A 25,523-nucleotide genomic window follows, 5' to 3' on the forward strand; every position below is an offset into this window, starting at 1 on the left:
AACAAAACATAAGAAAAAGATAAACAGGGTATCTTCTACTGAGGTTATTTATGACTGATCTTGCCTTTGATCTTGCCTTTGCGGGCTCACTGGAAGATGACAATGAGCTCTTGTATATTTTTAATCAAAATAAACACAAGGCTGAGAGGAATTTAAATTACTTAATGAGGAAAGATTAAAACAAGAGGTTGATTTCTGATTATTCTGGACTATTTTCTAATTGGCAAAACTGTCCAAGTTAACCCTTATCAATGGTCCTTTTGGCCATCTCTGTCTTGATCATCATCTTGCTGGGATGGTTAGGAAAAAAAGAAATCCTGACATCTGTTATTTTCACTAGCTACCAATTAAAAATTCCGCATAGGAGAAAGGGGAAATCTTAAAATGAAAGTTGAGGGTTGCTGTTTATTTCCTACAATACTGCTACTGTCTCTTCTATTATTTCCCCATTACCCTTGCTCAAATTTTTTAATCTCTGCCTTCCGTGTTTCATCAGTGGGGCCACCTGAGCTCCCATGGAAAGGCTCAGTTCTGTTTTAGAACCTATCTGTACCTAAGCAGACAGTATTCAAACAGCCTCAGTCACTTTTTAACCTAGTCTTTTTCTATGAAATTGAGAATGGCTCACTGTTTGGATCCTAGAATCTGAGATTCTTATGGTTTATATTTTTGGAACTTCCTATACCTTTTTTCCTGGATAGCTCCTACACGTCCTCCTAAGATGCAAAATTCAATACAGGAGGGAACTCACTTCCCATCCCCTCATCCGGTCCCTCCTCTTTGCTCCATAACACCCGGTTTATCTCTAGCGTTCTTCTCTCACTACGTTGATGTCACATATTTTATTTATCCACTCTATACAGTAAACTTAAATCAGGGACCAGGCTTCTCTATCTCCTATGCTTAGCACAGAGCAGGCATTCATTAGACACTTGGAAGTGAATTACAGGTTGACATAGTCTGAAGCCACCCTGGACTCAGTTTTCTCACACCAATTCCCAGGTCTGGCTTTCTGTTTAGGCTCCTCTTTTCCTGTCTTCATTTGGTCAGGCATTTTCCTAAACCTGGAGTCTTGGCTTTTAGAGCCTCACAAAGGTTTAGCAGATTGTCCAGAGGACAATCATCTGCCTGCTGGCCTACAGTAGTACTCTCAGGACTACCAGCTACTGCATTCTCTCCATAGATGCAGCACTCAGGGTTGCCCTACAGAGCTAGACTTGCCTTGCTTTCAGACATAGTGCTGAGCATGATTTTGATCCTCTGCCATCTCAGGGCCTGCCTGGTGAAAAGCTATTCTCTGTACTCTGTGTTGATACTTGAATCTTAGAGCTGAGGAGTGAACATTTATGAAGAATTTACTTTAGTTAGGGCTTTCGCTTCCTTTATTATTACATCATCTCATTTAATCCTCACTTAATGTTATTGATAAGAAAAACAGAGATTAGGTAAATTGTACCAAATCATACAGCTATTGTTTCAGAGTCTAAATTTTAACCTCTGATAAGACTGAAGTCTTAACCCATATTCTGGAGAACCCAAGAGAGGGAATCTTTAAGAATATTACCTCAGGGAGCCGGGCGCCCTGGCTCACGCCTGTAATTCTAGCACTTTGGGAGGCCGAGGCGGGCGGATCCCGAGGTCAGAAAATCGAGACCGTCCTGGCTAACACGGTGAAACCCCGTCCCTACTAAAAATACAAAAAATTAGCCAGGTATGGCAGTGGGCGTCTGTAGTCCCAGCTACTTGGGAGGCTGAGGCAGGAAAATGGCCTGAATCCAGGAGGCGGAGCTTGCAGTGAGCGGAGATCGAGCCACTGCACTCCAGCCTGAGCAAAAGAGCGATACTCCGTCTCCAATCAATCAATCAATCAATCAATAAAATTTTTTTTAAAATTACCTCAGGGAAACTGACAGGAGAGAGTTCATCGTTCATTGTTTATTGTGTGTGTGTATGTGTGTGTGTATATATATCCATCTTTGGTGAACATTTAGAATATTGCTAAGGGTGTATTTCAGAAGAACTAGAAAAGAAAAAAGTTGTGTTTCAAAACTTTCAAGGTAAGTGTATTCTTGGTTGATTCTGATTAGCACTGAAATTTTTTAATTCAAATTTTCTTTAACAAAGAACATTTTGTTAAAATATTTACAACAAATAAACTCGCTTTCTTTGTATCTATCTCATTTGCATAGTATTGATCTGCTTAAAAATTTGACTAATTTACTTATCTGAACAGGCTACAATAATTTTTAGATCTCAATGAATAAAAATGAAAGTAGAGTCTCTTGTTTAAAAATGGGAGTGTGGATAATTTCAAGATGGCAACAACAGAACATTAAATCATAAAGTGCATGAAGTCACTCTAAGTACAGGTTCCTTTGCACCTGCTTGGGTGCGCACCTTGATGTCATAAGCACATTTATAAATATTCCTGAGAATGTTCTTAACAGAAAAGTGATCTAAATCATAAGAAAATGAAATGCTGATAGTGAAAAAATATATATGTAATTGTCTTTGTTCCCTCTAATTTGATTACAATTTGGGTAGAAACATATATTTAGTTAAATAATAGTGAACAGACTCCACAGGCTCTTAAAGTATAGTTTACATTTTGCTAGAGCTTAGGGAAATGATTTGAATCATTTATATCTTATACTTAGGAAATAGGTCAAAGAAAGAAAAGCAATTTGAAACTTTTGTTTCTACCTCACTCCATGCTTATTTTGTCATAAAAAAAAATCATGAAATGCCTCTATGAAGCCTCTGTTAATTGTGACCAAAATTCAAGCATATGAAGAACATTGCTAGAAAGAAAATACAACCCATTGTAACCTCTTTCTTATGTGAATGCTGCATATACTCTGTGATTTGCGTACAAATTATTCATGGATAGAAATTAGGTTTTATTTTGACTTAGTAATGTGAATTTGTCACATAATGAAAGAGAGCTTATACCAGCAATTTTACAAGTGAAAGTGCCTTTAGAAGAGAAAAAGTAACCAGAAACAGTGAAGATTCCATTATTAGTCTAGTTTAAATACTATTTCTAAGACTGATATTTAAAGACATTATGTATTTTCAGCCCAATGAAGAACCATTAGAGAATTAATAATACATATATTGTGTATTTAAAATGTATCAAGTATTTCCAAGCAGTAAAATGTATTATTATTGTGTATTTCAATCAACCAATTAATGCCTGCATTTGTGTATTACAATCTCAGGGAATTAGTAAACTGGATGGAGACTTGGTTTGGTAAATGATGTAGGTTTGGTTCTCTTGGTGTGATTTTGACAAATAAAACCAAGTTTTAGTTTTGTTTTTTCTTTTTTAATTGGATTTGTAAGAAAACAAGATAGCTTGCTCCATTATTATTGCTTTCCTAGAGGCAATTCTGCAGCTATGATTATAAATAAACTTCTGTTATCAAGTCTTATTTCCCAAAAGACAGGGGGAAATATCTATCATTGATTCTCCTTTGTGTTAGTTTCATAGTTTCTGGCAATATGTTAAGATTTCATGCTATCTGTTTAGACTTTTTAAAGCTTATCTTGACTTTCTAGAAGATTTCTTTTGTGTTCTACATATTTTTCTTCAAGGAAATTTATACTTTAGGAGATATGAAAATAGACTAGGGAAACAACAAATCAAGTCAATCAACATTTATTGACCACTATGCACAAGGATATAGGATAGTTGTAGAAATTGAAAGAAGTATAAAATATAGCTTTATGCCATCGAGGAGTTTACAATCTGTTAAAGAAATCAAAATTTGAAATTTAATAATATATATTCACTGATTCTTTTACACAATTATTAAACAAATATTTACCAAACAACTAAAAGGTTCCAAGATCTGTGTTCAATGTTGGTAATTTAATGGTGAGTAAAATTGTATATAATTCCTAGCCTCACCACGCTTGTAGTCTAGTGAAAAAGACTGGCAATCAAATAATCAACAGGAAACATAGAACTGCCACTATGATAAAAGCTATGAGGAAGGTCACCATGATGCTATGCCTAAAAGAGGGTAACTTGATCTCCTTTCTTCTGCCTTTTCTCCGTTACCCTGTTTTGACATAGTAACCAGAATGAGATTTTTAAAATGTATGAGATATGCCACTCTGCTGTTCTAAAGACATCCCATATTATTCAGAACAAAAGTATTCATTTCCTTTCTAACCTTAATCTCCACTCTTTTTATATTCATTCCTCTTCAATCTTAAGCTTCTTACACATGCCAGGCATGCTCCTGCCTGGGATCTTTGACGTGCTTTTCTCTACCCGGACTTTTCTTCTTTCTCAGTTATGTAATGTCTTACTCCCTTACCTTCATAAGGTTCTGTTCAAATGCAGTTTTCTCAGGGAGGCCCTTCCAGACCATCCTATCTCTGAAACTCTCTAATCACTTCCCTCTTTTATTTTTCTCCAGCACTGATCATTATACAACACAGTCTATCTTTTATTTCCTTTTCTTTACTGCCTGTCTTCTGGCTAAGATATAAGCTCAACAAAGACACATAACGTTGTTTTTGTTTTTCATTTCATTATTCTCAGTTCCTAACACAGCATCTGCCTGGCACATAGGCAACACAATATTTGCTGAAAGAATATATTCATAGTCGTGGAAGTTGGGAGAGAATCACTGAGGAATTGATCACTCGGCTTACAACCTGAGAATCTGAGTAGGTGTTAATCAAGTAAAGAGAGGAAGAAATAATAATGATAGTATCAGTTGTAGTAGTAAAAATTACATATAGTGCTTACTATGGACTAAGCGGCTTACAAATATTAACTCTCAATCTTTATAACTGCCCTGAAAGGTAGGTAAAATTATTATTTCCACTTTAGAAATAAGAAGCTGGGATACAGAGAGAGATTTCTGGGCAGAGGAAATTTAGGTGTAAGGAAATAGCAGGTATAAGAGCTTTCTAGCTGGAGGAAATGCAGTGAGGAGACATGAAAAGAGGGTATGTCAGGAGCTGAGTTAGGGAATATGGTGGAATGAAAGCCTAGAGAAAATGACTAGGGACCAGGTGACTAGGAGACTTATTTGTAGATTGACCACATGTTCCTGATTCTTCAGGACACTCCTGCTTTATGTCTGTTTTTCTAGAGTAATTAACTCAACCCTCTTTTATTCTCACAGTGTCCCTGGATTAGATGGTAAACTGAGTTAAGGAGTTGTGTCTCTCTCCAAAGAGCAATAAGGAAACATTAAGAAGTGGTAATCAAATTTACAATATGAGAAAGTAACTGGCTATAGTGTTAAAAATAAACTGAATTAGATGAATTTATGCAAGGAAATATATTAGGAGACAGTCATCTCTAATAGTTTCCTGGATATGGGTTTGCAATAGCAGAGATGAAGAAATAAGGAGACATTTGCAAAATATTTTAGAGGGTGAAATCAAATTAATTTGGTGACGAGTTGCATATGATGAGGATGTCGGAGAAGATGGTGTCACAACTCCTAAGCTTCTGATTTCAACAACTGGATAAAGGACATCCAGATCACTGTGATGGGGAACAATGGAAGAAGACCCTGTATCTATGCATGTGTAGAATGTGGGAGTGGAAGGTTGAGGATCAATAAATGTGAAAATTTTAAGTGTTAATTATGTGATAAATTATCAAATGAGATGTCTAGTTCATGAATCGTATTCCATTGTTTGGATATGTCAAAAGGTTTACCTGCCTACCTGTTGAAGAACATTTGGATTGTTTCTAGATTTTAGCAACTATAAATAAAGCTGCAAATGAATATTTCTGATTAGTTCTTTGAATGGATGTAGGCTTTTATTTCCCTTGGGCAAATATCTTAGAGTACAATGGCCGGATCATTTGGCAAGTTTATGTGTAACTTTTTAAAAAATTGACAAATGGTTTCTAAAATCTTACTATTTGACCTTCCCTTCAGCAGTGTATGATAATTCCTTTTTTGCTGTTGTTGTTATACTTTAAGTTCTGGGATACATGTGCAGAACATGCAGATTTGTTACATAGGTATACACATGCCATGGTGGTTTGCTGCACCCATTAACCCGTCATCTACATTAGGTATTTCTCCTAATGCTATCCCTCTGCTGGCCCCCCACCCCCCAATAGGCCCTGGTGTATGATGTTCCCCTCCCTGTGTCTGTGTGTTCTCTTTGTTCAACTCCCACTTGTGAGTAAGAACATGTGGATTTTGGTTTTCTGTTCCCATGTTAGTTTGCTGAGAATGATGCTTTCCAGCTTCATCCATGACCCTGCAAAGGATATAAACTCATCTTTTTTTATGGCTGCGTAGTATTCCATGGTGTATATGTGCCACATTTTCTTTATCCATTCTATCATTGATGGGCATTTGGATTGGTTCCAAGTCTTTGCTATTGTGAACAGTGCTGCAATAAACATACATGTGCATGTGTCTTTATAGTAGAATGATTTATAAACCTTTGGGTATATATCAGTTTCTCCACATCCTCACTGATACCTAATATGGTCAATTTTTAAAAATATTTTAACCATTCTAATAGGTATGGAGTTGGTATTTCATTCTGGTTTTAATTTACATTTCCTTAATGGCCAATGAGTTTAGCATATTTTCACATGCTTATTTGCCTTCCATATAACTTCTTTGATAGAGTGTCTGTTAAAATCTTTCGACTATTATATTATTTGATTGGAAAATACTTTATTTCATCACTATATGTAGAAGATGTTTTACTAGGTGTAAAATTTTAGATTACTTTTATTTTCTTTTACTGCTTTAAAACTATCATTTTACTGTTTTCTGACTTGCATTTTTTCTGACAAGAAATCTGTTCTCCTAATTTTTGGCCTTCAGTATGTAATGTGTGTTTCTATACTGGCTACTTTTAAGATTTTCTCTTTATCATTGACTTTGAGCAATTTAATCATGTTGGTTTTTGGTATAGTTTTCTTCATGTGTCTTGTGTTCAGAATTCATTGTATTTCTTGCATCAGTGAATTTATATTTTACATTAACTTTGGGAAAATTTCTGACCTTCTTTTTTAAATATTTTCTCTGTCTCTCCTCCAATTACATGCGTATTAAGATGTTTACTGTTGTCCAAAATCTCAATGATACTCTTTGCTTTAAAAAAAAAAAAGAATATACTGACCAAGCACAGTGACTCATGACTGTAATCTCAGCACTTTGGGAGGCTAAGACGAGCAGGTAACTTGAGGCCAGGACCAACCTGTCCAACATGGTGAAAACCTGTCTCTACTAAAAATATAAAAACTTAGCTGGACGTCATTGTGGGTGCCTGTAATCCCAGCTAATTGGGAGACTGAGGCAGGACAATTGTGTGAACCTGAGAGGTGAGGTTATAGTGAGCCGAGATTGTGCCACTGCACTCCAGCCTGGGTGACAGAGTGAGACTATGTCTCAAAAACAACCACAAAAAATTTTGCTTCCACATTTCATTTTATATTATATTGATTGCTACATCTTCCAGGTTACTAATCTTTTCTTCTGCAATGTCTAATATGCTGTTAATCCCACCTAATATGTTTCTTATTTTACATATTATATAGCTTTCATCTCTAGAAATTTGAACTTTGTCTTTATATCTTCGTGCTTGTACTATCTAAACTTACAGAATATAGTTCTAATAACTATTTTATTGTACTTATTTGAAAATTCTAACATCTGTATCAATTGAGTCAGCTTTGATTCATTGATTTTTCCCCTCTTTGAAAGTCGTTTTTTTTTGTTTGTTTGTTTGTTTGTTTTTTTTGGCCTCTTTGCTTTTCTGGTAATTTATGACTGAATTCCAAATACTATCAGTTTTTTGGTGTTGGGTTCTGTATATTTTTGAATTCCTATAAATATCCTTAACCTTAAAACAACTCCCATATCTGCTCCTACTAGGATGCAGTTAACTAGATTTGATCCTTTTAGGTCTAGCTTTTAAGATTTGTTTGATGAGAATGAAGCAGTGCTGTGTAGAGCTAGTAACCGACCACTTAGGGAAGTATCTTATGTGTACTTCATCTTAAGTCTGTTATGAGACTTCATCATAAGTCTCTTATAAGTATGGCATCAATCAGGAAGTTTTCCAGTCTGGGTAGTGGGAACAGAGTATATCCCTGGACCTGTGTGAGCCCTGGGCATTGTTGTCACTAATTGTCTCTATTGGTCCACTTCCCAATCAGTGGTAGTCTCTTCAGATGGACCTGCTGATCAATGCTCTGCTGAGTCCTCCAGGGGAACCCTCTGCATATCTCTGTTGTTCTTTCTTTGCACAGCTTTCTCATCTTTGCTAATCTATTTTATGAACTATAGCCACCTTGCTTTCTCCAGACTCTCGACTATGTCTTCTCAAGAAAGGTGGTTTGCCTCGGTCTCTCTGAATTTACCCTTTTATATCATGGCCTGGACACTCTCTAAAGATAATAAACTGGGGCAATTGTGGGGCTCATCGGGTTTGTTCTCATTGCCTAGGAACTATTGTCCTTCATTGCCTGATGTCTAATTTCATTTGTTAAAAATTAATGCTTCATACATTTAGCCCATTTTGAGATTGTCTCAAGTAAGAGTAATCCAGTCCCTATTACTCCATATTGGATGCATGAAAAAATCCCTAAAGAGCTTTTTAAAATGTAGATTTGTGGTATCAAGAGATTCTGATTCAGTGCTTCTGGAGGGGATACCTGTAATAAATTCTTTTTAAAGGCCTCAGTGTGACTCTTAGGTTACCAGGACATTTAATCACTTGTCTAGATAATTAGTTCAATAAAGTTCAAGGTCTAAAAAGGTTTTCTGAAGAGAGTACACTTCGAATTAGATTTTAAGAAAGGGTGGAATTTGGTGAGCACGTGCTGTGTGTCGGGGACCAGTGGATGAGAAAATGAGGAATGGATAAATTTGCTCATCCTCCCCTGTTTGCTTAGAAAGCTTCTATTTCACGTTTTAGGTTTATACCTCTCTATAGCTTTCTCTTTCTTCCCCAGACAGAATGTAAAATGTACAGCTTTTTGCCTTCGTTGTGATAGTTCACACATTATCATCATCAAATTTACATGTACCTTATATCACAGTTACTTTGTTTCTTCCACTAACCTGTATATTGCTTTGGAGTAATTAATTTACTTTTGACCCCCAATGCCTAGCACAGTGGTTAGAATAGCTAGGTACTCAAAAATATTTATTCATCTGAGCTGTTGCTCCTCTTTTAATATTTATAAGTAAGTCATAAGTAACTATTCCAATGTAAAAGTCATTTCCAACCTGGGTGTTTTAAATAATGAATTGAGAGGCACAATAGTATGTTAAACTATTTAGTGTTATATAAACATCACCCCAAAACTTTGTGGCTTAACAAAACAAACGTTTATTATACTGCAGTTTCTATAGGTCAAGAATCTTGGAATGGCTTAGCTGGATCTGTCAGAAGACTGCAGTAGAAGTGTTGGGTGATGCTATAGCCATGTCAGTGAGTGTTTGGAAGATAATCCACTTCCATGCTCCTTCACATGGACTTTGGCAGGCTTTAAATCCATGCTTTCTGCTATCCAGAGGCATCAAAGTTACCATGTGGTTCTATCCACAGGGCAGTTCACAACAAGGCACCTGAGGGAGAGAAGAGAATATAAGACAAAACCATAATCTTGTTGTAACCTACTCTTGGAAGTGACATTTTTATACCTCTTGTATATTTTAGTTGTTAGAAATAAGTCATTAATTATGTCAACCCCAAACTCAAGGGAACTGCTTAGCCTCATGTAGAACCAATGCCACTTATATTTTATCAAAGACAATATCAAATATATAGAGAGATGGATTCATAGAGAGATTACTTGTTATGTCTGGAAGATATGGACTGCATTACCCCAGGAAACTTAGCATGATGCTATAATCATGTTTTGGCCTCATCTTCATCTAGGAGCAAACATGGCCTGGCAAATACATATGGTAGCAATGCTATTCTCCAAAAAGTAACAACTCTTTTCTGTGGAACAGTGATTTTCAATATGTATTCTCTGATGTCTAAGGTTCCAGTGGTACCTTGGAGGTCATGCAGGGAACAAGAAAGGGGTGCTGAGTCATGCCCCCTACTATTAGGTGCCACCTAGCTCTACTCTGTCATAGTACTACTCAGGTTGAGTTCTGAGTTCATTGAATAAAAATGTGAAAATATTTGAAACTTTTGCAAAACTTGGCTCCAAGAGCAATGGTTTTTGACCATAGCAAAGCAGAGCAGTTTAGTCATGTGGGCTCTGGAGCAAGCCTGCATAGTGTGTTTGTATATAGGTTCTGCCATTTCCTAGCCATGTGTTGGGTTATAGAAGTCTGGGCTTGAGTCCCATCTGCAATTATATCTTGTTCGTTTCTGTTTCTGAAGCCAAAACTACTTGGGCGTATGTGATATTGTACTTCTTTTTATTTTTATTGTACGCTTCTATTATTTAGCCACCCTGTATTTACCTTAACATGGTTTAATATGACCAATGGAATGGTTGATGCATTTATCACTATTATGCTTACTGTTTTCTATCCTAATAATAGGTTTCTGACTGGATGATGTGTGTTCTTCATTTTGATAAACTCTTCCTCAGAAAGAAAATTATTCATAATCCATTTCTGTATCTGTCAAAGCACAGTGTTTCATAACCAGTTAAACATTTTTACAACTGTGGAAGCACCAATTTCATGGAATCACTTATTCTAAAATTTTTGCAGACCAACATTTTCAATTTTATTGTTAAATAGTCTGTAAGGTATAACTGATTACCCACATCTGCTGTCCTAAAATGAATTAAGAAAGTATCTTGCAGTGTATCGCATAGTCAGTTTTCTGGTTTTATTAATGAAGGAGTTCCAAAAAAGGCACACACTGCATATTCTACACATGTACTTGCAACAAGATTAACCCTTGAGCCCAAGATTTAATTGTTAATGTTGTCTTTTTTGTTTTTATATTCCAGCTGTAATATAAAATTGATATTCATTAAACAATGATATAACGTTTAGAATTCTTATTACCTAGTATGTGTAAGATGCAAAATCTTTGTGTCTCTTCTTATGTTTTATTAGATGACTCCAACTCACCTTTTGAGTGTAATTTAGAGTTGATTTTTCAAGTAGAGGCAAATCACTGTGGTTTTCAAAATACTTTGGCAGAAGATATTTTTTTTTCTGAGAAAAGAGAGGAACAGGTGACTTGAGTAGGAGGAGGAAAGTCATGAACAAAACTGGTTGTCAGACGCTACTTTCATTCCTCTGTGAATGTGAGGTTGAAGATAGGTGCAATATGAGGAGGAATGTGAGGAGGGAGTTTAACTTGTACTCCAGTTTCCAAGTCTGAACAATTGCAATGTAGTGAAAACTGTGGGGCCTGTGGCAATTTGTATAAATAAATCCCTAAAACAGAATTTTGGCTTTTGAAATGCATAGAACATGATGTGGTCATAGCATCATGAATGTTGAAAGCCTGTTTTCACAGCCAGGGACTTTAAAATAAGAACTCCACATAAGAGAATGATGAGGCGGGGGGGGGAGGTATACATCTAATGAAGGAAATAGCACAGCAAGATGATGATTAACTGAACAACACAGAAAATCTGCCTTTCTTTTCTTACAAATATCTCTTTTGTGGGCTACCTTGACAGGCATTCTTTTGCTCTCTGCTTCTTAGATGAGTCTTTTCTTTCCTTCTCTGGTTCCCTTCCTCCCCAGTTTTAAACCATAAATATCCTACAAATATCTCTTCTTACTTTGGTGAAAGGATGTTACTTGCTAGTTTTAATTATTGCCTCTATAAAATGTATCACTTGTATCTTCAGCCTTGCCCTATTCTCACTTTTCCTCCCTCAGCTTTTCTGCTTGTATTCTCATCACTTCCTGAGAAGTGATGCTAAATTTATATAACTGATGAAATTATTTTATATACATAAGTTATTGTGTGTCTCTAAGTTTTATTTCCATGACTTTATAGAGCTTCCTTTTAATTTATTTTATGATATTATCTTGTGGAATCATCTTCTGTGTAATTTTAAGGTCCAATTTAATTTTAACCTGTGATAATAAGAGAAAGATCACATAAAAAGACCTCATTTCTGTGACAGCCTGAAGAAACTATTTTCCAATAGATTTTTGTACTCAAATACTTAATTAGAGATATGTCAAGAAAATGATAGTCATTATAAAAATATTCAACCAATGTTATAAGTGAAAAACTCTGTAATCACATGACATAGAGAAATCTCAGCTAACATTTGTAATGGCTGTCAAGGAGTGGAGATATATATATATATCTATATATATATATAATTAAAAATAGAAAAGCCTATAGAAATTAAAACATAGAGTCAAAAAAGGGCTTGGTAACTCTAAAGCAAATGTTACCATCTAAAATGCTTTCTAATCTATATAAGCCTTCAATACAAACAAATAAACAATTCCTAGTAATTTTAATTGGCATAACTTTCAGTTCATTTGTTTGAAACCTTGAGAATTATGTTCAAATCTTGATTGAGAGATTGACCCCAATGGAAACAGTTTGTGGTGTTGAGTAAGAGCACAGTTCTGCCAAGGGTAACCAAAATAAACTGGCTATTACAAGTAATTAATCTAAGAGAGAAAAACTCAAGGTGATTTTCCTACTTTATAAGTTCATGAAGTAAACAAAGTTTTATCTTCATGTTCATCTCCCCTTGTAGGCATCCTCTTTTATAGTCATTTGTTGACCATTTCTTCTCATCTTTACTTATCACCAGCCTCCCATATGTTGTCATTATGACTGATTCTACCTTTTTTTTTTTTTTTTTTTGAGATGGAGTCTCACTCTGTAGCCCAGGCTGGAGTGCAGTGGCACCATCTCAGCTCACTGAAACCTCCACCTCCTGGGTTCAAGCAATTCTCCTGCTTCAACTTCCTGAGTAGCTGGCAGTATAGGTACGTGTCACCACGCCTGGCTAATTTTTTGTATTTTGGTAAAGATAGGGTTTCACCGTGTTGTCCAGGCTGATCTTGAACTCCTCAACTCAGGCAGTCTGTCCACCTCGGCCTCCCAAAGTGCTAGGATTACAGGCGTGAGCCACCAAGCTGGGCGACTCTACCATCTTAATGTCTCTGAAATCCATTCTCCATCTTCAGGCCAACGCAACTACCTCATCTCATTTTATTCATTTTATTCTTATCTCTTAAAAACAAAACAAAACAAAACTTACTGCAGGATGTTACTCACGGATTACCTGTTTCCAGTCTTGCTCTTTCTTCAATCTATTCAACCCATACACTTTTCCTAGAAAGATCCTTCTAAGATGCAAATTAAATATGTTTTACTCTCTTTCTTAAAGTCTCTTGTTGCATCTCTATAAGGAAAACATCCTAAAATTCTCATTTTAATATATAAGACTCTGCAAGACCCTTAACATATGACTTAGAATATGTTTAACTTTTTTTTTCAGTCAAGTGCAAACAATTATATAATCGTGGTCCTTTTTACAAATATGCTGCTGATATGACTATCACTGAAAAACCTTTGGAAAGCTGTCTCCACAATAGAACTTTCTGCAATGGGAAGGAATTACTAGCTGGCCCCAAATAATGCCACAGAAGACAAAAATTGGTGCCTTTGGGCTCTCATAAACCTGAGTTTAAACTTAAGTGTTTTTCATTACAAGCTGTATAACTCTGAGCTTCACTGTCCTTGTTTTTAAAATGGGGCTATTAATAACAATTCTGTAAGATTGTTGTGAACATTAAATGAAATAGATATTCTTGGCCCATTGGCACACTTTCTTTTTTTTTTTTTGCCTTCTAATGCTTCATTCAAAATAACAAGAATCAAAAGGCAAGTGAGAAAGATTCGATCAATGCAAAGACAATATCAGCCGAGGGTAAAGGTGGCTGGGAAATAGGGAAAGGATACAAAACAGGACTATCAGTTGCCAAAGAAGGTAGATCCAGTGTTGAAAGAAGTCTGAGAAAAACGTGTGTGTGTGTGTGTTTCTAGTAGTAGGAGTAGAAGTAGTAGTCATAGATGAAATCAATCAAGGCATATATAGAGAAAAATAGGTATAGCTATCATTTCTGGAACATTTATTCTTACATGCTAAGCATTGTGCTAAGTTCTTTACATGTATTACTTAATAAATACAAGAGAATTACAGGAAGCAGAGAACAAAAGAAAACACTAATGTCAGTGAGAAAAAGTAACACTTAAGAGATGAACTGAGAAAAAGCCATTTCTATGGAGGAATAATAATAAGTAGGCAGAGAGGTAGAAAGAAAACTCGAAAATTGTGGTGTCAAGCAATCTAAGGGAGAATAAAATCTTAAGGAAGAAGTAGACAATAGTAACAAATGCTGGATAAACAGTCAAATAAGGAAAAGGACATATTATATACTTTCTAATTTGGTCTTGAGGTCTCCCTCACAAGAGGACTATAAACATTTGTCCCACCCTGAGGATTTTCACAAGCTACCTCTTTATCTTGGCAGATAGCCAAATACCTAAGTGTCCAACCTGTGACCAGGTGCTCCTCTCACAGGAAACTTGTTGATATTTACAGATCTCCTTGTGGCTCTTATCTGACCTGTGTCTAGTATTGTCCTACAAAGACAGTCACTGTTTAGGAGAGCCTTGACTTAGAAAACAGGCTCAATGTGTCAGTCAGGTGAGACAGAGAGGAGGCAGCTCAACAAAGTACATGAAATAACAGAAGCTGTCAACTGCAAACAATAACATAGTCATGGTCCATTTTACAAATATACTGTCAATATGATGATCACTGAAATACCTTTGAAAAGCTATCTGCTCAACAGGACTTTCTGCAGCGGGAAGGAATTACTAACTGGTCCCAAATAATACCACATAAGACAAAAAGAAGCGTGGGTACTTTTTGGTGCCTTTGTGCTCTCATAAGCCTGAGTTTATAACATAAACTTACAGATGTCAGAAAGAAGAGGGCAGCACACCTTACAGGGCCAATGAGAAGTGGGGCCGGGGGCAGTTCAGGACACATACACTCAACCAGCAAGTGAGGAGCAAGAGGGAGAGAGAAACCATTATGCTAAAGCCTTTATTGGGTTCCAATAGGAATCCAACAGTTACACAAGTGGGTTTCCTGAGGGAAATTCTAATTAATGGGTTTAGAGTAAGCAGGCACTAGCTCTGTGGGGCCTTGCTGTGATCGAGAGGGGTCACTGCTGCTTATCGGCTGCTTAGTTCATGGTAGGCATGGGCATCAGAGGAGCAAGCCAAGTAGATTATGTGTAGGAGATTGGTCAGAGTGGTGGGAGAAGCTATAGGGAAAGGAGCAGACCTTCTGAAAGGTCAGAAGGCTCTGCATAGCTTCGGGGGAGAATAAGCTGAAGGCAGCTGTTCCCTGACCCTGAGCCAGGGGGCAAGGAGTAGGTACAAGTAAGTGTAGGGGAATTAATCTTAAACAGAGTTGCTTACTTATGTTGGCCAGGAACTGAACTTTGATCATCCACATGCATGAGGTTCCCTGAAAGTGGAACAATAGCAGTCCATCGCCTTAACCACTCGGCCACCTCGTCCTTTGGGCAATCCAAATGTCCATCTGTGACAGACTGGTTTAAGAAAATGTGGCACATATACACCATGGAATACTATGCAGCCATAAAAAAGGATGAGTTTGCATCCTTTGTAGGGACATGGATGCAGCTGGAAACCATCATTCTTAGCAAACTATCACAAGAACAGAAAACCAAACACCGCATGTTCTCACTCATAGGTGGGAACTGAACAATGAAATCACTTGGACTTGGGAAGGGGAACATCACACACACTGGGGCCTATCATGGGGAGGGGGGAGGGATTGCACTGGGAGTTATACCTGATATAAATGATGAAATTGATGGGTGCTGACGAGTTGATGGGTGCAGCACACCAACATGGCACAAGTATACATATGTAACAAACCTGCACGTTATGCACATGTACCCTAGAACTTAAAGTATAATAAAAAAAAATTAAAAAAATAAAAATAAAAATAAAAAAGTAAAAAAAAAAAAAAGTGGAACAATAAATGTTAATTACCCACAGACTGTGTTTGCTCCAGGCTTTTGGAATTATGTCTACACTGAATAAAAGCAAGCAGCTCCAGCTTATCGGTGCTGCTGCACTTTGGCCACTAGAGCCCGGCAGACCCCTAGCTGCTCTTAACTGCATACCTATGTCTGAGTACTCCGTTTCATTCGTCGCTCAGTCAGGGTCTGCAGTATGGACCCGGCGATTATGTCTAGCTGTCCCATAAGGAGAGGGTCACTAGGAGATTGTCATACATGGCAGGTATCTGGATCAACCACATTGAGGAATTGGGAAGAGGCAGAGAATTAGAAACTGTGTTCCTGTTGACAAAGTCCTGCTTGTGGTATAAGAAAACGTATATTCAAAATGAATCCTGAGACAACATAAAATTATAAGAATCCACTACAGGCTAAAAAGCATCCATGAGAATGGGCAATTAGGGGGCCTTTGATGTCATTTTCCAGAGAAATATCCCTGGAGTGGTGAGGTCTAAAGACAGATTGTAGTGGACTGAGGAGTGAATAAGAGGTTAGGAAAGGTAGAGGAAAGTTGGAGATGACTCTTTAAAAAATTGTCTATGAAGTTTAGGAGGAAGGACAATAGTTGGAGGGGACAATAATTGAGAACTGGTTGTTGAATGTCAGAACTGAAAATAACTGGGAAAAAAAAATATCAATCCTAAATCAACTTTCATGCCAATGTCTTTAGGATCATTTTGAATTGATAAGTCATAGACTTTGGAAAAACAATTTTTCCTCTAAAGCTTTACTAACACAGATTTTCCACTAAATGGAAATGGGTGTCATCCCAATACAGCTTCATTGTTCTTCTCTCTATAAATCTCAATAATAAAGGTGAGACACAGGCATTGAGAAGAGAAAATTGTAGCTTTAAGCAAACTATAAATCTTAAGGAAAACATTGGTATAAGCATGAATTTGAAGAAGATCCAAAGAAATAATAGAAAATAAATTACCACTTAAAGCAAAGAAAAATTTAATTTCCAAGTGTAGCTATTTATTCAAAGTCTGCTAGGTATGAGACTCTATATTTGGTTTGGCAATTTCAACTGAGATTGATTGTCATTTTATTTCATCTAGAATTTACCCTATTCTATTTTCTCTTCCATGGGACATTTAGTTCCTCTTTATATGGTCATTCTTTTTTATCCTTTATCCCTACCCAATGAGCTCCTTAAAATAAAAGATAGAGAGGGAGCTAAATGGAACCAAGTCAAATAAGTTAAAGTTATACTGTAGCAAAACCATTTAATAAGAAGTAACAGTGAGGACCTTTGCTATTATAGGCATTACTTTTGGAATTTGTGAAATTTTGAATAAGGTCTGGCTATTTTAGTTATAAGGATTAAATTTCAGGGCCTCAGGTGAAAAATCCTTTTACCTGGAGTCAAAACTTCTTACACTTTATAGAGACAACTTGGGAACATAAGTTTAAAATTTTATGGAAGAATTAATTACCAAAAAGATTACATTGTTTCACTAAGTTTTATAGGCATTCAGAAAATAAGTGATTAATACAATGACCTATTTTCAAAAGCTTTTCATGGAAAACATGGGAACTGAGCTTGGTCATGAGACTGGGTGTGCGGAAGCAGAGAAAGAGAAGCGAAGACATTGTAAAAAGAAAAAGCAGGCTGGGTGCAGTGGCTTACGCCTGTAATCTCAGCACTTTGGGAGGCCAAGGTGGGCAGATCATGAGGTCAAGAGATCGAGACCATCCTTGCCAACATAGTGAAACTCTGTTTCTACTAAAAATACAAAAATTAGCTGGGCATGGTGGTGCACACCTGTAGTCCCAGCTAATCAGGAGGCTGAAGCAGGAGAATCGCTTAAACCTGGGAGGTAGAAGTTGCAGTGAGCTGAGATTACACCACTGCATTCCACCCTGGAGACAGAGCAAGACTCCATGTCAGAAAAAGAAAAAGCAGAATGCTTAAATCAGTGTTTAAATTACAAGCTAGAAACTGGAGGAACTTCACTTGGATGTTTTTTGAGAGTCAACTGGTAAATAAAAATATCTATAAAGGGTAATTCATATAGTAACTGTTCTATCGAGATAAAGAGATCTGACTTATTTTCTGTGCTCATAAAACAACCACTTAATGGGGGCAATTTATAGTCCTTATCCTTCCGTCAGTAAAAAGTACCAAGTTACCAGCCCATATTTGAATCTTGGTTCTTTGATAATAATACTACTGATATATATATATATATTTAATAATATTTATATAGATATATTTTATAATAATATTGAGATATAAAATACTACTACTGAGATATATATATCTCAGTATTATTCTTATATATGTATTTCAGTAGTAGCATTTAATATATATATCTCGGTATTATATATTGAGTATATATAATATATATCTCAGTAGTAGAATTTTTTATATATAAATCAGTGGTATTATTATATACTACTATTATATTAATAGTATTATTATATGTCAAATATATATTTTTATATATCTCATTTGTATTATTAAGTATAATAGTATATTTATATAAATATATATTCTATACATTTAATAATATTAAATATATATTTAATAATAAAATAACTATATATTTGTTAGTTATATAAATCTAAGTATGATAAAATTTATATCCTTAAGATGTTTAAAGATTTATATCCTTAAAGTATATTAAGATAGCTGTCATAAAATCTGTTTCTAATTTTCAATTTTACTAGTTATTTTTTTCAGAGAAAAAGACATCATGACCATATAGTCTCACAAAAAAAGTCAAAATAACAGAATATATATCATGCAAAAATGTTAATAATATATTTAAAACTCCAACCACAGGTCTTGAAATATAGAAAAACACTTGGAATTTCCTGAAGATTAATTTGAAATCAATTATCAATAAATGTTTGATGAATTGAGTTATTTAAAATTTCTATCATATAATTAAGTTCTAATTATTGTTTATATTACCTTATGCCTGGTGGTATATACACCTTCCAAATTTTCACTTTAACTGTACTGGAAATACATCCAGTTTAACAATTATTGGATGCCTATTACCTATCTACCATAGTAGGGAACAAAATAGATGCAGTCTGTGACTTCACAGAGTTTCATGTAGTGGAAAGAGTGTGAAGTTGATTTACCAACTTTTTCAGTGCTGAAGCAGATGAACCATGAGTAAAATAACTTGATAGGTATATATTGAAGCCTAAATGTTTATATGAGTGTACTTGTCTTAGTCCACATGGCAGACAATATATCATGTTCCCGTTAGGGTACTGGGAGATATTCTCCCCGTCATTACTCCAAAGGTCATACAAATTAGTACATGCATTCTACTCGTTAGCTAAAATCAGATAATTCTAACATGCATTGCTCTCAATGGTTAAATATTTGCTTGCATTTTAAAACAAACTAAGTAAAGCCTACAATTCAGTAATGACTCTGTATGGTTTCATTAAAACTTACATTTTGACAGTTTCTCAGAAAACCAACACTTCATAATAAATGAATGTTCAGCCAAAGGTTGACCTTCTGAGTTAACTGGAGAAGTGCAAACTTAGGAGGAAAAAAAAAATGGCTTTTGACTGTTTATTAAAGCCTAAGAGCTCTTATCTTTTAGAATGAAAGTTCTGGAAGCATGCCTAAGAAATTGGCTCTATAGGTTAACATTTGAAAGTCCATTTTACATAAACATTCATGCTGTCTACTTTATGCTATATTTAAAATAAGAGGAACTATAAAAAGCTTAATTTCCCTTGATTGCTAGGGGCTTCCTTCAAAGGTGCCTGAGATTGAACTCCCAGGCATGTGAAGCCTAAAGATACCAAGCACTTGTTATAAATGGCTCCCGCACTCATTTTCAGTCTAAATCTATGGAACCTCTATGGACAGATGGCTTCTTCCTATCTGGGATTGAATTAATTACTTTATTTACTTAAAGGTTAGTGTTAGTACAATCAAGGTCAGAGGAGTGGACTGGTAAAAACAAGATTTGATGTCAAACAGACCTGCATTTGAATTTCACTTCTGCTCCCCAGACACTCAGTTTCTTCATCTTTAAAATAGAGAGTAGCACCTCTTTCTGTGTTTTGGCATGAAACAGAGTAGACTGAATACCACTGATACACTTGTTTCTGGGCCTGATACATAATATTCCCTCAATAAAAGCTCATTGTGGTTTTAATTTTTATATTATAAAAACAACTCACTGTACACAATGTGTATTCTGCTGATCATTAGTCAACAATATTCAAGTATGAACAAGAAACAATTGTTGTGAGAATGTATAAAATCCTATGCACCTGCTTATATTTGGACCCATCAGAAATTTCAGATTTCCCAATAAAAATTCCTTATTTTATATGACAACTGTTAGCATCTCTAATGTTATCCCCCCAAGTGAATAAATTATGAAATAAGCATGTAAAATAATAGTTTTGGCTCGTATTTGCTGAATAAACTGTGTTTAATGGCTAGATGACTAAAAATTAACTATTTCAAACTATGAAGCACTCAGAAACAAAGCTCGAGGCAAGAGACTAAAGATTTAGTTTCCTATTGACACTGACTTGCTCTATGACCTTTAAAAATTTCTTAATTCCTGGTTCTCCATTTTTTTATCTTTAAAATGTAAGGGTTTGATATGTAATGTCCATAGTCCTCCCTAGTTCTGTAGGTCTATGATTCACACAATTGAGGAAATATAACTTAAGAGGCAATTTGTTCATAGAAACAGAAGAGGTGATAGGACATAAGTCCCTTGAGCTCTTAAATTCTATCTTTCTGTTTTCTATTCTAAAAGACTTTTGAATAATTTTCAAAATGTGTGTTATTTAACCAACTGAAAAATAGACAGTACATTAGCAAAGTCCACAATGAAAATGAACACATTTGAAGGAAATTATTTCAATCTGTTGAACAGAAAAGAGAGACTAGGAGATAGGTTTTTAGGAGAGGAAATTTGAAATATCAGCAAGTTTGTTGTGAAGGGTAGCAAAATATGCTCCCCCAAAATATGCTACTTTGGCATATTGATTATTTTGAACTACAGAAAATTGAAAAGAAACAGATACAGGAACTCTTTACTCTCCTTCTATTTGCCTAAAAGAGGGACATAAATTTATGAAGGATTCCTTCCTGTCTTCTCTACCAGAAAGGACAGAAGTTAATCACAAGAGATAACTCTAAACACTTATCAGCCCAGAGAAGTCACCAGAGGAATCTATATAACAAACTTTGCTAAAACTAACTTCTATTTTCTATTAGTTTCCTCCATATATTTACCTTCCCCCAATTTGTTGCCAGTAGAAGTTCAAAGTTACTTTTCTTTGTCTTATTACTGCTCTACAAAGTTATTGTAAATTTTTGTTAAGATTATAGGAGAGCCCAAGTTCTAACGGCTACTTTGAGTTACTCATCACTAAGTAGGCCCATTTATGTGCAATACACATGTTAATAAACTCCCGCATGTTTTTCTCTTATTTATCTGCCTTTTTGTCAGTCTAATTTATATGGCCTCAGCCAATAAACCTAAAATGGATAGAAAAAATATTTTTTTGTCCCCTAGAAATACCAATCTATGGCTTTCCATCATGACAATTGGCCAACAGTTCCTGGTAGGGTTTTTCATTTGTTCATTCACTTCTTTAACAAATATTTATTGTATGATTACTATTTGCATGATGAATCCGACATACACTTTGTCCTTAAAGAAATTTCTCTTTAGTGAGAATGTTAAGGTGTATATAAATAGAAAAATGTTCTAAATTATATGAGCGAAAGTTATGTGAGATTTTTGAGGAGGTAATATTTAATTTCAGCCAGGCAGATGGCAATGAAGGGAGGGAAATTAAGGAAATCTGGGAGGAGACGGCATTTTAGCTGGAGATTAAACATGCATATATTAGGCAGAAGGACATTTCTGGCTGAAGAAATAATGTGAACAAAGTCTCAAAGGAGCAAGAAGTTGGATGCAGTTTGACTCTACAATTGGGTTTAGGAAAGAGACTAATGAGAAATACATTTAAAAGGAACACTGTCAGATTGAAGGAACCTTGAATGTCATACTAAGGAGATTTAGTCTTTATCTTTCATTAAAAAAAAAAAAAAAGACACTGGAGGTTTTGGATAAGGTGGATGGAAGAAAGTTGTATTTTAGGGTGGCAACTCCTGAAGAAGATTTGTGCATGGTGGTTGTAAACTGAATCTTAATAGGCAGATAACTCAACTGAAGTTCTTAACCATAATCATTTTCTTATCCAGGCTGCTGAAGTGCTGTTGCAACATGGAGCTAATGTCAATATTCAAGATGCAGTTTTTTTCACTCCATTGCACATTGCAGCCTACTATGGGCATGAACAGGTAAGTCTGACAGTAGGATTTCCAAAGGTTAGGTGTTGCTTAAGTGTAGGCTTTTGTTGAATTGTCCTGTCTTCAAAGAGTTTATATTTAAAATATCTTTGAATTATTTTTGCTGTATTATCATCAATCCATCCTTGAGGAACTTGAAGATCCATATAAGCATTACGGTTGTCATGCTATTCATTTTTGCTGATGAGCTTAGTACACAAAGAGGCAGAAGAGTATATTGGTAAGTGTGTGACCACAGGAATCAGTCAGCCTAAATTTGAAAAATGCCTAGTGTTTTGACCAGGTGTAGGTTATGTAATCCCTCTGATCTTCATTTATTCACCTACAAAATGGGGAAAGATATTAATAGTAACCTCATAGGGCTGCTGTTCGGATGCAATATAAATTGTTTGGCAAATGCTCAGTAAATGTAGCTGTGATGATGCTAATGGCAATAACAATAAAACAACTCATAAAGGCTCTATAAAAACAATTACTAATGTGCTTTATAATTTACTTTAAATATGTGATTCTATAACAGGTCCATATGTATAAAATGTTATATTCTGTAATAAAAAATAATATATATAGAAAGCTTTAAAGTTTTTAACATACTTTTGTTCAATATATGATTTTATTTAACCTTCACAACTTTATGAAATTATTGAGTTGCCACATGATTGAGCTTATACCATCGAATAGGCACTATGATAGAACCTTTATCTTTTTTTCTAATTTTTCCACAACCCTGAAATTGGCTGTTATTTGCCCATTCCTTTTTTTTTTTCTTGAGACGGAATCTCGCTCTGTCGCCCAGGCTGGAGTGCAGTGGCGCGATCTCGGCTCACTGCAAGCTCCGCATTCTGGGTTCACGCCATTCTCCTGCCTCAGCCTCCCGAGTAGCTGGGACTACAGGTGCCCGCCACCACGCCCAGCTAATTTTTTGTATTTTTAGTAGAGACGGGGTTTCACCATGTTAGCCAGGATGGTCTCCATCTCCTGACCTCGTAATCCACCTGCCTCAGCTTCCCAAAATGCTGATATTACAGGTGTGAGCCACCGCGCCTGGCCTATTTGCCCATTCTTATCAATGGTATGCATGAAGCTCAGTCTGGTGAGGTAGCATGCCAGAGTCATGCAGCTATTAATAATAAATAGAAGAGCTGGAATATGTACTCAGTTCTGTCTGATCCCAAAGCCTATATTTGTTTTGCTGTACCAAAGTACCTCTTCTTATTCTTCTTCAACCTGTGAGAAAAATTATCAAGTCCAGACAATTTTCCTAAATGGAGAAGCCAGGATTCAAGGCAACATGTTCTAACTCCAAAGTCTGCTGATTTTCAACCTTAACATATCAAAAGACAAAAATTGTATGTTTCTTTAAAACACTGCCCTTTGGCAGTGAGAATACTCAAGGAACTGAAAATAGCCAAAGAGAGAGAGAGAGAAACAAATGTAACTGGATAACCAAATATAACTGTTCATTGAATACTCCATTTTCACTCTTCCTCAATTTGTCTTTCTTTCTAGACTCCTTCAATTTTAGGATAGAATTATACCTTTTTACCTTCCTAGAGGTCATGCCACAGCACCACCTGAGGGTTACAAAATGAAGATCAAACTTACTTGTGTCCCTGTGCTCAATAGTCATTGTGTCTTTATTCCTCTGCTAGCTGGCATATGCCTGGACACTCTAAGACCGGTGAAGCGTGACCTATAGGTAGGAAGATTGCTTATTTCATTGATGTGCTGCTCAGAGTGCACTGGAGTGCAATGAAGAGCTGGGCACCGAAAATACTTTTAGAAGTACAGGCCCAAAAGCACAAGTAATGGAAAAATCCCATCATTTCCTAACCTCAGGCACAGACAGGATATATACAATGCATGTTATTTGTAGAGTCATCCTCTTTGACGATTAACCTCATCACCCAGGAGAAACATAAACAGCCTGTATGCATGTTGGGTGGAGAACTAAACTTGTTTACTTTCCCTGAAAATATGGTCACAGTCTTATAAAATTATGCTAAAATGTGGATGGCCCTTTTATGATAAGGGACTTACTTTCTGTATGCGAAGGCAGCACATAAGTAATTTATGGAGGCTATTGTCATTTGCTAAAATATGCTGACAAGGAGAATGGTACATTCCATATATAAATGTACCTAATGTGCCATGTTCCTTGTCATTTGTTTATTTACTTATTTTTTAAGTGGAAGAGTAGATGTGTTGTACCAAGAGTAATATTTCCTAGGTATGTAATAATAGTCCTTAATAGACAATCATTTCAGAGATAGTTTAAATCTGTCTATTATAAAGTCACATAATCAGAATATATGGAATCTGTTTAAGTGGAAATATCTGCTTAGGCGTGCAAGGTTCTTGAAACTAAACTTCTGCTCTTCTGATTTCACCTGAATTAAGTCTTGATCTGTCCATTAGCCAACAAAGAGATAAAATGCACATGCTCCAAGTTGGGGCTACCACTTTTACTAACAGCTATTGAATGCCAGGCACTTTTCTGAGTGCTTTACATGCTATGACTTATTTAATCCTCACAACAACTCCAAGAGGTGGAAATATTGTTATTCCAACTTTAGCAATGAAGAAACTGAAGTATCAAAATGATAAACAATTTGTTCAAAGCAATATAGCTGATAAATAGAAGCCTGATTTCCAAACCCTTGCTCTTGTCCATTACACTCAATAGGAACTCAGTTCCCCACGTTGTACCCAGCTAATATTTTACCTAGAATTTCTATCAAATGTCTACTATATTCTTGAGAGATTTATACTCAAGACATGTTTATTTGCTGACTCATGGGAAGTAAAAATAGTTTTAGAGCTTGAATTCACTTTTGTGCTGACACTTCAGTGGTCAAGACAATTGAGAGGGGTCAATTGCTATTTGAACCCTAACTGCTATTTTAAGGACTCAGGCACATCTTAACCTCTTAGTATCACTGAGATGACTTTTGAAATTCTCAGGAGAGCCAATGTCAAGTTTACATAAATTATTTGGAAAGTTCTTAAGTATATATGCAAGTGACTCAAAGGAATTCCTAAATTACCTAAAACAATCCCAGGAAGACCCCTACCTGCTTCATCACTTTATCCTTCTCTGACCATATGGATGTAGAGTCTCAGTTAATTGGAAAAGATGTCAG

At 35.8% G+C, this 25,523-nt stretch overlaps 1 protein-coding gene across 9 annotated transcripts in view; it reads left to right on the forward strand.

The window, feature by feature from the left end:
• TNNI3K (TNNI3 interacting kinase) overlaps window positions 1–25,523 on the forward strand; it is a 309,994-nt gene that overhangs the window by 75,243 nt on the left and 209,228 nt on the right. For all 9 annotated transcript variants that reach the window (XM_033225301.1, XM_033225303.1, XM_033225302.1 and 6 more), the window contains one exon: window positions 22,273–22,371. In XM_033225301.1, the coding sequence (XP_033081192.1) occupies window positions 22,273–22,371 (99 nt within the window). The remainder of the gene's footprint in view (window positions 1–22,272; window positions 22,372–25,523) is intronic.

Source organism: Trachypithecus francoisi, unplaced genomic scaffold (assembly GCF_009764315.1).
Source record: "Trachypithecus francoisi isolate TF-2019V2 unplaced genomic scaffold, Tfra_2.0 Lachesis_group12, whole genome shotgun sequence".
NCBI lineage: Eukaryota > Metazoa > Chordata > Mammalia > Primates > Cercopithecidae > Trachypithecus > Trachypithecus francoisi.